General features: G+C 41.6%; 1 protein-coding gene across 2 annotated transcripts in view; it reads right to left on the bottom strand.

The window, feature by feature from the left end:
* LOC122557095 (sodium- and chloride-dependent neutral and basic amino acid transporter B(0+)-like) overlaps positions 1-16,010 on the bottom strand; it is a 53,768-nt gene extending 37,758 nt beyond the window's left edge. Inside the window, exons 1-3 of one of the 2 annotated variants that reach the window (XR_015758693.1) lie at positions 15,894-16,010; positions 5,994-6,126; positions 536-676 (exon numbers count right to left, since the gene is read on the bottom strand). Coding sequence is in view for 1 of the 2 variants with exons in the window: in XM_087992226.1 (XP_087848352.1) it covers positions 536-676; positions 5,994-6,126; positions 9,982-10,013 (306 nt within the window). In the remaining variant the exon portion in view is untranslated. Of the gene's footprint in view, positions 1-535; positions 677-5,993; positions 6,127-9,981; positions 10,083-15,893 lie in introns of those variants that run through there. The other variant, XM_087992226.1, reaches the window with a different exon arrangement.
* Positions 16,011-16,674: the final 664 nt, after the last annotated feature.

The raw sequence follows: 16,674 nt of genomic DNA on the forward strand, positions 1-16,674 counted from the left end.
TTCACTCCAGATGTAGATTCTAAATTTCAGATGTTGTCTCATTTACCCCTCCCACTTCCAGATACTTGCAGCACCAAATCTCATTGACACGGAATGGATAAGGACAAGGCTCATCCAGAGTGGCCCTTTCTATGGCCCTGACACAGCAAAATGTGGGTCAATATTGGCTTCATATGTCAATGAGGCATTTCACCTGAAACTCTTAGACCTGAATCAGTTCCAAGATTTCAGAAAGAAGGAGGCACGAAGGAGGAATTCTGTTGCATCCCATTCCTTGTCACCATTCCCCATCAATTTCCATCCTCTCTTCCATCACAGACCATGACTGACCCTCTTTCCTGCCAATGGAGAATGATATAGACCTTAAACTGATTCTTTTGAATTCATCACAAGCTCAATTAAAACTTTGTAATAACTAAATCTGGTTCATTGACATTTAGTAAAGAACTCATAAGTAAGGCACTGATTTTAAATTGACTAACCCAAGCAGAGTAAAAATATAATAAAGAGTCAATCATTCATATTGCGTATTTACCTCAGCATCAGCCAGTCTGGAGAAGTCTGACTGGCTTCCGATGTAGAATTCAATTCTTTTAGAAGCTCCCTCCAGGGTAACCCCTCGGATCAGGAGTATGGTCAGAACCACATAAGGGAATGTTGCAGTGAAATAAACAACCTGAGCACAGAGAGAACCTTGTTAGATTTTCCTGTATTACTGGTACAACTGAAGAAAATAAAATCTCGAAGCAATACGAGGCCATGTGGCCCCACCATGCAATAAGATTCTGGCTGATCAGGTGCTAACCATACGTTTCCTTTCCTGCCTGATCATCCAACACATTCTCTCTCCATAGCCTTTCATTCTCTTGACAAATTTAAAAACTCTGCCTTGCATATATTCAATGACCCAGACTCTACTACTTTCTGAGAAGAGCATTTGAAAGATTAAAAATGCTCCGAAGCAACAGATTCCTCTTCACTCTACCTTACTTGGAGATGCCTGATTTTGAAACGGTGCTCCCTGTTCTAGATTCTCCCATGAGGAGAACAAGCCTGTCAAGACCATTCAGAATTTTTGAAGGTTATTTCTTGGTCTCCTAAATTTCTGTTAGTATAGGCCCAAACTGATCAAACATGTGTTTTATAAGATACACGGTTTATTTGAGGAATTAGCACAAAGAGGTTGACAGAGCTGTCTCAAAAACAAATACGCCCCTTAAAGGAGACCAAAACAGTTGCTGCTGTACCTTTGCAGCAAGACTTGCCTACTTTTATACTCCATTCCCCTTGCTGTAAAGATAACATTATCCAACCAAATGGCAAACTAACAGGATTCTCATCAGTGCATCACGGGTAACAGAAGACAACCAGGAGAGGAATAGTAACATGGCGGATACACACAGGGATCACACTTTCATGTGGTTTCACATGGTTTGCATCTTGAGATAGTGTTTTGCAAGACCTTGTTATAAATGTGCTCATTTAAAAAGTGTTAAACCCATTGACATAATAATAGGAACATCAAAATGAAGATAATCAAATAAAGTTAATTTCATTTTATTTAATTGAGGAACAAAAGCATGAATACACATGTTCAATCAGTTATTACTGAGCAGACTTTGACAATGTACCAGAACTAGCTGCAGACCTAGTTACAATGTGGAAAATTGTTCAGGTATGTCGCATCTTCAGAAAGCAAAACAAATCCAATCTGATCGAGTAATGCTCCATCAGTACATTCTCTACCATCTGTGATGTGATGGAAAGGATAGTTGACATTCTATCAACTGTTCCTTACTCATTAGCTACTCAATTCAGGCTCCTCCATGCTAACTGAGCTCCTGACCTTACAATAACCTTGGTCCAAGCATGGTTACAAGAGCCAAACTCTGGAGGTGAGGTGAGAGAGACTGCCCTAGACAGCACAGCAACATTTGAATGAGTTTGGCCACAATGAGTCCTAGTAAAATTGAAGGGAATGGAAACTGACAGCAGGGTGGGGAATGGAGGGGTGAGAACTTTCCACTGGCTGGAAATTGGTTGTGGTGACTAGGAACTGAGGAACTCATCCCGAGGACATCTCTGTTGGAGTTGTTCACGATCAAGTCCGTAGCCCAGCCACCTTCAGCTGATTTATCAAATGCGTTAACTCCCTCATAATGTCAGAAATGGGGATGTTTGCTGAAGATTGCACAATCTTCAATACAATTCCTAACTCCTAGGATAATGAAGCAGTCCATGCCCATATTCAGTAAGACTTGGTAACATTTAAGCTTGAGCTAAGCAAACTTCACGGCATACAAGTACCAGGTAATGACCGTAGAATCCCTACAGTGTGGAAACAGGCCGTTTGGCCCATCAAGTCCATACCAACCCTCCAAAGAGCATCCCACCCAGACTCCTTACCCGATGCAAGTAACTCTGCATTTCCCATGGCTAACCCACCTAGCCAGATCATCCCTGGACAGTATGGACAATTTAGTGTGGCCAATCCACCCAACCTGCAGATCTATGACTGTGGGAGGAAACACACGCAGACATGGGGAGAATGTGCAAACTACACACAGACAGTTCCCCAGTGATGGAATCAAACTTGAGTCCCTGGTGCTGTGAGGCAGCAGTGCTAAACACTGAGCCACTGATGCTGACCATCTCCAATGAATGAGAATCCAGCCATCTTCCTGTGGCATTCAGTCATCCTCGGGGTTACCATTGACGAGAAACCTCAATGGACCATCCATATAAATATTGTGGCTACAAGAGCCAGTTAGAGGTGGGAAACTCTGTGGTGAATGGCTCTTTTCTGAATCTTCCCAAAATCTAACCATCATCTATAAGGCACAGGTCAGCAGAGTGATGGAATACTCTACACTTGCCTTAATAAATGTGCCCCACAACACTCATGAACCTCTCCACCATTCATGAACCTCTCCACCATCCATGACCGAGCAAGCCTCTCAATTGGTGTTATGTATTTAATGATTCTGGATTAGTGGTGCTGGAAGAGCACAGCAGTTCAGGCAGCATCGAAACGTCGATTTCGAAGCTCCTTGGATGCTGCCTGAATTGCTGTGCTCTTCCAGCACCATTAATTCAGAATCTGGTTTCCAGCATCTGCAGTCATTGTTCTTACCCCTATGTACTTAATGAGTTGAACTTAGGAGAGATACTGAGCTATTTGGAGGTTTATACAACTCCAGTTTGTTAACATATTCAAACAAGTGGGCACAGTGGTTAGCATTGCTGACTCACAGCGCTAGAGACCTGGGTTCAATTCCCGCCTCAAGCGACTGACTGTGTGGAGTTTGCACATTCTCCCTGTGTCTGCGTGGGTTTGCTCCGGTTTCCTCCCACATTCCAAAAATGTGCAGGTTAGGTGAATTGGCCATGCTAAATTGCCTGTAGTGTTAGGTGTAGGGAAATGGATCTGGGTGGGTGTGCTTCTGCGGGTCGGTGTGGACTTGTTGTGCCAAAGGGCCTGTTTCCACTCTGTAAGTAATCTAAACTAAACTAAATACAGCTTTCCAGAGATATGGCTAGCTCAGTGGAAGCTATGTAGCTTCTTCTTACATGTCTCTATTATGTGATCTTTTACATCATCTCGATGGGAAATGCTGTTTGAGACAATAAACCTTTCAAAAAGTTGGGCTTTTTTCCCATCCTCCATCTTAAATATTCATTTCCTCTATCACTTGTGCAATGTGGCAGCTATGTATACCACTCACCAAATTCCATCGACAGCACTTTCCAAATCTATGACATCTACCGTCAAGGACGAGAAAGGCAGCAAATACATGGGAACAACATCACTTGCAATTTACCCTGCAAGGCCCTCAGCATCCCAATTTGGAAATATATCACTGTTGTTTCAGTGTCGCTGGGTCAAATTCCTGGAACTCCCTCCCTAACAATACTGAGGGTGTCCCGACACCAATTCGACTACAGCAGTTCAAGGGGACAGCTCCAGGGTAAATATTAATGACCAAGAAAAGATGGTATAGCCAACAATGCCTATATGACTTGTAATGATATAATAGAGATCCTTACAGTTACTTAAGCGAAACACTGCAGATGCTGGATATTGGGAAATAAAAACAAAACAGAAGTATTGGAGGTTCTCAGCAAGTTAACTAATACTTGCAGAGAGAGAGAGAAACAGAGTTAACATTTCAGGTCATTGACCTGTCATTAGAACTGAAGAAAAATAGAAGAGAGAGTAGGATATGGCCATATTGGGAGCCCATGGTTTCAGTAAAAGTTAATGACATCAGAAGTGCCAGTGTGAAAGGTTGCAACATCAGATCAATGTGACAGAGACAGAAGCAGGATGTGAGGAACATAGACAAAGGCACCTGTGAGAGTTGTTGCTTTCGAGTGAACTTTAGAAAGCCTAGCTCTATAAATCACAGAGGGTGCAAAAGAGAAGATAAGATTCAGAGTTGGACCAGGTTAGGAAGGTAGAAATTGGATACAAAATGAATGAAGCTTTCCAGTTCATGCTGAGAGGAAGAGGTGACACTGAAACAGTTGTCAATGTACTGGGAAAGTAATGAAGCAGTTACCAAGGTAACAGTTACATAACTCCAGGAAACGGTAACAGTATTCAGAGATCACCTGACCGTTAATGGAATAGACATCAATTCCACAGTGTTGTGATATGGCCCTCTTATAGCCACATGTGCGTAGTCGATGACACCTTGTTTCTTGGGGATACCTGAATTTTATATTCTCGAATCCTATTGCCTGGGTGATAACACAAGCCTCATTGTTGGGGCACAGATGGCATCACTCATTGTCCTGATGTATTTGTGGGTGCATGACCTAAAGATACTATACAGGGCCCCTATTGCTCCTTAGAAGTAGCTAGTTGTCACAAATTATGTACACAACTGGGCTAAGGAGGCTCTTAGCTGTGAGCATAGTCAGTGGAGGAATACCCTGCAGATGAGGGCTGCATACATTCCTCTACACAGTGAGAGATGTCTCACACCCTGGGGAGGCAATGGCTGAGTGATATTATCCCTGCAATATTAGAGGCCGAAGTAATGTTCTGGGGATGTAGGTTCAAATCCTGCCACAGCAGATAGTGGAATTTAAAGTTAACACAAATCTGGAATTTAGAATGTAATGATGACTATGAATCCATTGTCAATTGTTTGAAACAAAATCTTCTTATTCACTAATACCCTTTAGGGAAGGAAATCTGCCATCCTTGCCTGGTCTTGATATACATGTGACTCCAGACACACAGTAATAAGGTTCACTCTTAATTGTCCTCTGATCAATTAGGAATGTGCAACAAGTGCTGGCCTCACCACATCCCATGATTGTCACAAAGTGAGGGCCCATGGATTGTGCTGTTTGAGGGTGAGCAACATGGAAGCTGTGCACAGCCAGTAGCAGCCTGAAGTTGCCAGGAACTGCGACAAGGCTCTGACGTCTAGCCCGAGAATTCACAACATTTTGTTTGTTTGGCGTGTATGGTAAGATAGGAAACGGAATATTAATAAGCAATTGGTGTCATTAATAAGACATTAAATAAGCTACAGTTCCCCTTACTGCCCAGTAAGAAACACTTCTCCTCAACGGCAGAGTCATAAAAAATCAGCGAGTTGTTCCTGATGGAGATGAACCATGTCAGAGTTCTGCCTTAAATCTCACCGTAGGTCACGTGGCTCACACCCCTAACAGATTCCACCCACAGTAACTGCGACAAGGCTATCAACATATTTCTGCAACTTTAATAACTACTGGAGATGAGATGGGTAACTTGATACAGGAATGTCAGATATGTTGTGATATCCTCTTAAAGGCTTGAGGCAAGGTGAACTGTTGAGCATTATCAGCATTTTATTGTTTTCTCCCAATGATTATTTCTCATCACCTGGGAGATAAACCAGCCCCTTCACAAATGATTTATAAATTCTAATTTCTTTGTTTCAGAAATTCAAACTTAGTCACTAATTATCACTGTACTCATCACAAACATTTACCTTTCCTGATGATTTGATTCCCTTCGATAACGCTGCCCCAACTATCAGTCGGACCAGAAGCAGACAGAGGGCAAAATACCAGACTATCTCCCCAGTCTCATCCATTGAACTGGAACGGCGTAAAACCACTTTACTGAAGGAAATGAAAATAGACAGCATCTGTGTCAGGATAAAATTCATTGCCTACAATAATGATTGATACAAAGCACCTCTGTATTTAATGAAATAAATATTTGTAGATTTGAACATCATAAAGTTTGCCTGTGGTTTTTAAAAATTGTTCCAAAGAGGTTAGAAGAGATTTGACTTTCTTTCTGATCTATCTCACTCTTCCTATTGCCTTTCAACACAGATCTTTGTTTTAACAGTGAGTGCTAATGTTGTTGACTAGAGGGGATTTGATTTGAAGGAGTTTGTGACAGAGTTTCACTGATTGCCTCACTTTGCACTGTTAAAACTATTTGATTTAATCACTATGTCTCCCAGTGAACTTAGCTCCTTCCTATTGTAAAACATGGTGTCTACTTCCAGACAATTAATCTAAATGCAATTCCCAGGTCTATATGTTAAATACAAGACAATATCACAATTAAAAGCAGAGAAAGGTACATTGATCGGTGATAATTTCAAACATTTAATGTTTAGGAATTCTGGTGGTGAATATTCTCTTGATGAATAATTTTTATTTAAATTAAATCTTTTGTGATATAAATGTTGTCAAAGCAGGGTTTTGAAACCAGAGGGCTGTTAATTAGCAAAGGGTCCCTGCCAATGATGCCATTTTGTAACAGGTTTGTGATGTAAGTAGCCTCTCTATCAAACTCAAACAGCTTCCATCTCATTAAACAGGACATTCACTAAATAACCATCTAAAGAGGAATTATAGCTGTGCAGGTTATCGGTGTGGCTATCTGCAGCAATGTACTTACTCCCAATTACAACAATAGAACATGGCTGCAGACAAACAATGAAAGTTGTCCAAATGGATCAGAAATCTCCATTGCTCACTCGGGCGCTGGTGAGGAATGGAGATTTCTGATCCATTTGGACAACTTTCATTGTTTGTCTGCAGCCATGTTGTATTAACGATTTCAAAATATCCATCAGTCAGAGTGGGATTGCAGAGTGGGTCTGGAAAATGTGGAATGTGTTTCAGTATTACATTTAAATTTTGCATTCCATTTCAGTATAACCAGGGTCACTGTTTCACTCTGACTGAATCAGTGAATCATTTTGATTACATGGATAAGGTTATGCCTCGATCTGAACACAGAGGTACAGTCCGTGCACTCACTCTCAGCACAGTCCAGCTCTGGTGCTCAATCTGCTTCTTCTCTAGTTTGATAAAGGTACCCAAATTAAAATGTTAAGTTATAAAAAGTTTCTTCAGAAGTATTCAGTAGTAGTTATTGTAGAAGACATTAAGGATTATAATGAGCTGGATTTTCCAGGGAAGGGGAGTCTCACACACCTGGCTACACCACTCCATTTTATTTCAGAATGAACGAATGGAGCTCCACATTTCTGAGCTGGAGATTCAACCGAGGGCAATCTTAGAAATATGGAAGCACATTTCCACTCTGACAGTTCTTTCACAGCACAGACTCTGCCAGGGGAAGGCAAAACATGACCTATTTCACAGCAGGCAGCTGCAGTCTTCTGATATTTTAATGTTTCTGACAGCCACTTTAACAGCTGCTGTCATTTGGTAAGTGCACAAGGTAGATGTGTGTTAGGGTGCAGGGAGGGGAAGGTACTAGGCTGATAGAAGCAGGGTGGCAGCTAAATGGGTGATAGAAGGAGGATGCCATGTGGATTGGAGCAGGGTGCCAGGCTGCCAGGTTAATAAGGTGACAACTGCGTAGAGATAGGGTGTCAAGTGGGTCCGGTACCATGGTGCAGGAACTTTAAAGTTTATCTGAGAATGTAACTTTTTTAAAAACAGGTTTCGCGATTTATATATGGAAGAAGCGAAACTAACATGGTCATTCTAACTTAACAAACAATCAAGGTATTTTTCAATGTATAATTTTAGTTACATCACAATGTAAACTTTTGCTGTAACCTCTGTGTCTTACAACTGTGTACTTAACAACCACCTGATGAAGGAGCAGAGCTCTGAAAGCTCGTGCTTCCAATTAAACCTGTTGGACTATAATCTGGTGTTATGTGATTTTTAACTTTGTACTCCCCAGTCCAACACTGGCATCTCCAAATCATGATCATCATTGTGGCTGGTGATAATCACACATTCCAAGTCTTGATAATAAATACCATCTTCAGCACTTCATAATATGCACGGCAGATCAGAGTGCAGACACTACATCAGCCAGTTCAGTTTAAACCTTGACCAGATAAGGAACATTTTAACAATGTTTGCGTAAGAAGTCGACACTGACTTATTGTATGACTTATTTAAGCTTGTTGTGACTATTTTGAGAAATAAACATTAACCTTGGAATATTGGTACAGCTTTCCACACTCCAATAGGTCCGAGGCTGGCAAACTGCCCAAGAAAAACATTGATTTGGAGATGCCGGTGTTGGACTGGGGTGTACAAAGTTAAAAATCACACAACACCAGGTTATAGTCCAACAGGTTTAATTGGAAGCACACTAGCTTTCGGAGCGACACTACCACCTGATGAAGGAGTGTCGCTCTGAAAGCTAGTGTGCTTCCAATTAAACCTGTTGGACTATAACCTGGTGTTGTGTGATTTTTAAGAAAAACATTGGAATCCCAACAAGTGCCAGGATGAGAATGTAGGGAACAAGAAATACAGCTGGAAAATAGTAGAAAGGATTTCAATGTGGATAAATTCACTTGTTCAACCTGAAACTTGGTGTCTCCACTGTGTTGGTTGGGTTAAAATTAATCCTGAAATTCTATGAATGCATGTTTTGTCTGTCTGTCTGCGTATCTAGCAATCTATTGGGATCATTGATTTTCAGCTGCAGTTTTAATTTTCTATGACGTGCAGGAAGTTGTACTCAAATGGCCACTTTGTGAATTTTACTCTCTAAATGAATCAAATATCTTTCCCTGTCTCTTTATGTAATCATGTTATGACTTTTTTTTTACACATTCGCCCTTGGTTTCCATCAATTCAATGGTGTGGGTTGTGAAGAGCCCTGATTCGAGCAGGTTTGATGATAATGTACAAGCCTGACCCCAGGGCCTGACTGAGGAGCCTGCTATTCTGAGGATTTCACACACTGTGCAGTTAATATATCTGATGTGGATGGTTCATACATTCTATATAATATCACTTGAAAATATAAGTTAATAAATGAACTATTTATTTTGGTTTATAAATAGCATCTAATTGATGTATCATGTTGCTAATTCTAAACTATCACAACACATCTCTCACATCAGAAGAAAAATTAGGCAAATTTGTTGGCTGTGGGATTGAATCCACCACTTCACATTAATTGTTTAACCCTGTATTACTTACTGTATTAGTTTTAGTGCAATAAACACTTACAATTTCCTAAACTTCAACATTCTGTACAAATCGATGAATTGACCCATTTAGCTCTGCCTGCTCACTCTGCAATATTTTAAATTTATCTACAGTTCCTCCTCCATTTCTATAAGCCAGGTAAGGGAACCTCCAGATGTTGCCCAGACTGACAGCGTAACCAATCATTGAGAGCAAGTAGTCAGTCTTTGAAGACCAGTTACCCCGCTCCACATTCTCATCACCCACAGCACCATGTTCATTGGTGGTATCCTGGGAGAAAGAGTGGAAATGGCAAGCTCAGAAATTAGTCTTTCTTCAAACTAGACCTCAGCAAGATGTACTGTCACCACTCCTCACAACTATAGGAAAACTGTGTTGTTCTCCAATTTGCAGCAATGTCTTGCAGATTATAAACAGCCAGAAGTTCACAGAGAGTGTACAGTTCACAACAACCAAAATCTACAAATTAACAGTATCGCCCATTGTCCAACTTAGGTTTTACAGTTTTGTTGAAATATATACCATGTCGTCTGGACGGTTTGTCTGAATATCATTCTGTGAGAATCCAGATAAAGGCAGTCCCCTCTGGTCCACTTTCAGACATCAATGAATTATTCTTGCACTTGCACAAGAATTGGATGAAAACCTTGAGGACACTCCTTTTGGCAAAAGGTCCTTGAACTTCTAATTAATTAATGATTCTTGCCTAGTCAGAAATCAGCCGCTCACAGTGTTTCACAAGGGGTGTAACTCTGTTTAAGGTGCCTGAGAAGTTCTGCTTAGTTAATCATTCAATTTCCACACTAAACATTTATTGAAAAGTTAAATGATTTGTTTTCAGAACATTCAGGATCAAAGTGCATAAATTTGTGTCTACTGCATTTGGGCAAAGTCCTAGTTTTAAAAGGAACAGCTCCCAAGTGAATCTAAACCAATTTGGACTTCAGTCAAAACAAAACTATGTAAGATTTCATATAAAAAGGAACTGATCTTCTCCCATATCAAAAACATAATTGCTACTGACTATTGTCCAAGTTCATTTTACATACTGAGATTTTCATTATTTTCAAAAATATGGCTGGATTTTTTGTGAAATACACTTGAATTTGGGAAAAACACGATTGCCTAACCATTGAGCTAGAAGCCTCTCATCCGTTTCTATCACCAGGCATTTTTAGCAGATCCAAGAATATAATGAACATTGCAAATCCCTCCTGAGAGGTAGCTCGCATCATTGAAGAAGTGGGCATTCAGAAATTCTGGAAATTTCATGGAGGTGACAGAAATTTCAAAGCCACCCAAAATCACCTCTGCGAGTGGAGACATGAACCAAGTGTTGGGGGTATGAAAATTATAAGAAGTAATAAATTTGTGTTGACTTCTTTAGTATTTTATCTGTGGTTACTAAAGTGTGGGGCAATAGTTCCATGTGTTGGATAAGGTAAGCAGCCATTAAATAATATGGTTCCTATGTTGTTATCTCTGACAACCATCAAGCCATCAATTGAAAGAGCAGCATTTTAAGAGTAAAGAAAATCTTCATTTGCATTGGAGTAGTTTGTGCACAGGACAAAGCGATATTCTGCATTATGTCATTATACAGGGCTAACCCAGTCTGCGACCCAGAGCTAATTATTTGGAGACTCCCATTGCTTTCATATGTCAGTTACTGATCAGCTCATGCATCTGTTTGGCCGTATGGAAGCTTTACTAAATGCATGATCTTCAGGCTGTTTCACAAGCATCAACAGGCTTGGAAGTGCAACACTTTTTTGCTTGTCATTGAAGAGTGGGTTTGGTGGATTTGACAGGTGTATGAAATTTTGAAGATACTAATGGCCTTGAAGTACTTAGTTCAGTAATGGCTGCTTATTTTCGCTGATTTGTGAGCTGCTGAAATGTATAGCTTTCTATATGCATAATCAAGTGATGTATTATTTATTTAACAGATTCTTGAGATTTTCAATAGCATCCAATTAATGTTATTGTATCTTTTGCAGACTGTTTATAAAGTGGATGTCACATGGATGGGCTGCATATATTGATCCTATTATGGACAGATTATGAGTTTAATAACACATCTCTATATCTCTCTCTCTCTGGTACTAGAGATTATATTCTCACTTTGTCTATTTGTGTATTCTGATTTTGTAAATATATCTGTAAAGATGGCCCAGAAGTTGAGTTAATTTCACACACTCTTAGATGCGGGGGGGGTGGGGATTTTATGCAAGACCGGCAATCTCACAATTACACAAAGAGAGACCAAATTGGAAAGGATAGATATTAGCCACAATCTGAGTATAATACAATGAAAGAATGCCAGTTTATCTATATCGTCATTTTAAAGACATTGTTTGGAAGTCCAAAGCTGGAGTTAGCAGCAGGTAATTCCTTTCTGGGCATCACTGATTGGCTTAGCAGCAGCTCAAGAATGGTGCAGTTTCTTAATTCAAGGAATTCTTATTAAAATATAATTCCTACATTGATGCTTTAATTTAAAAAAAGGGTGATTACTTGCAGAGACAAGAATGTTGGTTATTGAGTGCATTTTAACAGCCAAAGGCACTTTCCTTTGTAACTCTGATTTCGGTGTTTTGATATTGTCAGTCAGTGGTTTATGAAGAAATGGTATTGTTGAACCTCTCTGGTATTTCAAAATAGTCTGGTTAAAAAAACAGCTGGGTTCTACTACATGAAAGTCATATGACACTGTTACTTTAGAGATGCATAGGCAAAAGTTTGAATTGCAGATAAATAACTAGCTGAGGCCCATTCCAGAGGTTAAGTGGAAAGTTATTATCTCACCTTCTTACAGGCAATTTTATCATGGAGGGTTTTATCTTAGTGATACTTTATCTCTGTGGTAGTTTGTTTCATAATTTGCCTTCCCATCCCAACTTGAGGCGGGGGGGGGGGGGCATGTAGTTTCATAAAGCATACGGCATGGACTGTCTAGCTAAATTTGTCTTCTGAGAAGCTTCTGGAAGGTTACTGCTATGTAGAGTAAAGTAGAGTAGCTTTTTATTTGTCATTTCTACCATATATAACTGATACAGTAAAAACAATACAGTGTTCCTCCAGGACTGAAGGTGCCACATGGACAGCACAAAGTACACAATCGTACATGGCATAAAGTGCACAGGAAGTGCGAAACAGGCAAGTTTCAGTGTAATAGAAGAATGATAAATAAAATATATTTTTCTAGCAGCAAGTCAAAGTTGTGCAAAGAATTTCAGATGAGAAAGAGTCCGATCATACTGTGTTAAGGAGTCTGATGGCTTGGGGGAGGAAACAGTTGCACAGTCTGGCTGTGAGAGACTGAATGCTCTGGTATCTTCTGCCAGATGGCAGGAGGGAGAAGAATTTGATTGAGAGGTGTGTGGGGTCTTCCACAATGCTCTTAGCCTTGTGGATGCGATGTGTGGTACAAATGTCTGTAATGGAAGGAAGGGAAACCCAGATGATCTTCTCAGCGATCCTCACTCTCCATTGTAGGGTCTTACGATCCGAGGCAGTGCAATTCCCGAACCAGGCAACGATGTAGCAGCTCAAGATACACTCAATGAACCCTCTGTAGAATGTGGTGAGGATGGGGACTGGGAGGTGGGCTTTCCTCAGCCTGCGCAGAAAGTAGAGACGCTGCTGGAGCTTTCTTGGAGCTGATGTTGAGGGTCCAGGTGAGATTCTCCACCAGGTGTACACCAAGAATTTGGTGCTCTTCATGATCTTAATGGGGGAGCCGTCGTTGTCCAGCGGAGAGTGCCCTCCTGAAGTCAGCAACCATCTCTTTTGTCTTTTCCACATTCAGAGGCAGGTTGTTGGCTCTGCACTAGTCCATTAGCTGCTGCACCTCCTCTGTGTATGCTAACTCGTCATTCATGCTGATGAGACCGACTACAGTCGTATCATCAGTGAACTTGATGATTTGATGATGTGGTTCAACCTGTGCATTACTGCACAGTCATGTGTCAGCAGGGTGAACAGCAGTGAACTGAGCACACAGGCCCTGAGGCCCCTGTGCTCAGTGTGATGGTGTTGGAGATGTTGTTCCCAATCTGGATTGACTGAGATCTCCCAGTCAGGAAGTCCAGGATGCAGTTACAGAGGGAGGTATTTATGCCCAGCAGACCCAGCTTTCCAATCAGGTGCTGAGGAATGATAGTGTTAAATATAGAACTGAAGTCCATGAACAGTAGTCTGACGTAGGTGTCCTTCTTCTCCAGGTGGGTGAGGGCCAGATGGAGGGTGGTGGAAATGGCATCACCTGTTGAGCAGTTTGATGAATACGCAAAACTGCAGGGTGTCCAGTGAGGGGGGGGGGGGGGTAACAGGGTCTTAATATGCCTCATTACGAGCCTCTCGAAGCACTTCATGACGATGGGTGTCAGCGTAACACTTGAGAATGTAGCAAATCGCTGACGCCATGTACTCCTCTAAGTGGATGGAATCACCATTGGTTGCTGTCTCCCTGAACACGCGCCAGTTAGCATGTTCAAAACAATCTTGAAGAGCAGAAATGGCTCCTGCAGGCCAGGTTTCCACCTGCTTCAGAACTGGTTTGACCTATCTGACGAGTGGTCTGTATGCTAAGATTAGCATAACAGAGATGTGGTGTGAGGAGCCGAGCTAGGGCACAGGCTCTGCTCTGTATGCATTGGGAATGTTTGTATAAACCAGATTCAGAATGTTCCCCCCTCTCATCGCAATGTCCACATGCTGATGGAATTTAGGGAGTACAATCTTGAGATTCGCTTGGTTGAAATCTCCAGCAACAATAAACAGACCATCAGGATGCGCATTCTGCAGTCCACTAATAGCCCCACACAATTCACTGAGTGCTTCCTTAGCATTAGCACTGGGAGGAACATACAACCCAACCAAAATGACAGCGGTGAATTCTTGTAGTCTGCATCTAACAGTCACAAACTCCACCAGTGGTGAGCTGTAACTGGAGACTGGCAGGGAGTCTTTGCACCATTTCATGTTGATGTGGACACACAGACCCCCAACCCGAGCCTTACTGGACAGAGCTGCATTTCTGACAGAGTGAAACAAGGTGAGCCCGTCTAGCTGGATGGCAGTATCTGGAACTCTGTCCATGAAAACAAAGACGCAGCAGTCTCTGAACTCACGCTGAGACACCTGTCACAATCGGGTGCAGTCCAGTTTGTTGTCCAGGGAGCAGACATTGGAGAGCAGAATAGACAGTAGATCTGGCCAGCTTGGGTTTGTTTTAAGCCTGGCACAAACTCCTGCATGCTTATCACACTTCTACCCCCTCGCACACCACTTCCAGTGACTCAACACTTGTCTATTGGCATCAGGCAAGGCTGAGGACTGGGGGCCAGGTCTCTGCAGCAAACCAAGAACTCCTGCATGCTTACCGCACCTCTGCCTCCTTGCACGCTGCCTCCGATATCTCAACACCCAGGCACCGGCATCGGGCAAGGCTGAGGACTGCAGGCCTGCTCTCAGAAGCAAGCCGCAGCTCTGCATGTTTACAGCATGATTACATCTACTCACATCATAACAGCAATTTCCTTTGTTGGGTTGTTTTAATGTGTTTTTAAACTAGTTGTTAAATGAGGAATTATTCTGATGTTTCTCAAAATGGGATTGGATCTTTTAAATTGTGTTTTGACATTGATTTGCCATTGACTCTGTCTCATGTTTGCTGCACTAGGTGGCAGTAGGACTGATTCCAAACAATTCCATCTACAAATTGTGGGATGAAGGTGGGATTATGATTTCATGATAAATCCCATTTTCAACATCCAGTCAACAGTTGGAAAATTCTGACCTGTTCCAGATTCACCATGTGGAAATTAACCAAGCTCATCTCAGAAAGCATGATGATGGAGCATTAGCTACAAGCTTTTGCAGGAATATTTACACTGGATTCCTGCAATCAAGAAAACTGCCCTCAATTACTTTGAGGTCAGTTAGGGCATGATTCATTAATGTATCACCTTTGATCAGGATTTAGTTCTGGTTCAAGAATTGATTGGCAGACACTGTGTGAGATTGAGAGAGCTAACATCAGAATGGGAATCTGCATACTACTATCCTGACCTTGCCTTTGTTCTGCAATGTCTCATAACTAATATGCAGTATACTTCTAAGAAACATCCATCACAAAGATAACATCATGAGCAAAGGTCTCAAACTCCATTTTAACTGGGATCATTTGAAGCATGATGTGCTGATGCAAGTGTCTTATTGCTCGTAACTAAGTAACTTAGCCCAGATACTGAGGTCTCTGTGACTGTATACCAGGAACTGTAACAAATGCCTAATAAATTCTCCAGTATGACTTTACCCATGTCCGGGTCTTATGTTACAAGAGCTAACATAAGCACAACATCATCAAACAGCAAGGGCCCAATCAGGTAATCAATCATGATGGCAGCACAATGGTAATGAGCACTCACTGTTAAGAAATTATCCTCATTCTCAGTGGTAGACACTTGGAAACGTCATTAAAGATCAGGCAGACCTGGACTTCAAAGCATTTGATAAACTGACAGCACCAGTTTGTACAAGTTTAGGTCTGCAAATGAAATAACAAATAGGTGGAAAATATTAGCTCTGCAAAGTTCTCACTTTTAAGAAAAAGAAACAAACCAACTACTTACTTTCCAATTTAAAAAGTCAAATGCATCTTACTGCAACAAAATTATAGAATCCCTATAGTGTGGAAGCAGGCCATTTGGCCCATTGAGTCTACACTGACTCTCCAAAGAGCATCCCAGTCCCTATCCCTGTAACCCTGCATTTCCCATGGCTAACCCACCCAGCCTGCTCATCCCTGGACACTATAGACAATTTAGCATTGCCAATCCACTTAAACTGCACATCTTTGGACTGTAGGATGAAAACGGAGCACCCGGAGGAAACCCATACAGACATGGAGTGAACATGCAAACTCCACACAGAGGAGAAAGTGAGGACTACAGATACTGGAGGTCAGAGCTGAAAATGTGTTGCTGGAAAAGCGCAGCAGGTCAGGCAGCATCCAAGGAACAGGAGAATCGACGTTTCGGGCATAAGCCTGAAGAAGGGCTTATGCCTGAAACGTTGATTCTCCTGTTCCTTGGATGCTGCCTGACCTGCTGCGCTTTTCCGACTCCACACAGAGAGTCGCCTGAGGCTGGAATCAAACCCAGGTCCCTGGAGCTGTGAGGCTAAAAACTTAAAAAAAATCAGTCTCCT

The sequence above is a fragment of the Chiloscyllium plagiosum genome, unplaced genomic scaffold (assembly GCF_037043375.1).
Source record: "Chiloscyllium plagiosum isolate Xiang-an unplaced genomic scaffold, Cpla_swu_hap1 HiC_scaffold_11, whole genome shotgun sequence".
Lineage (NCBI taxonomy): Eukaryota > Metazoa > Chordata > Chondrichthyes > Orectolobiformes > Hemiscylliidae > Chiloscyllium > Chiloscyllium plagiosum.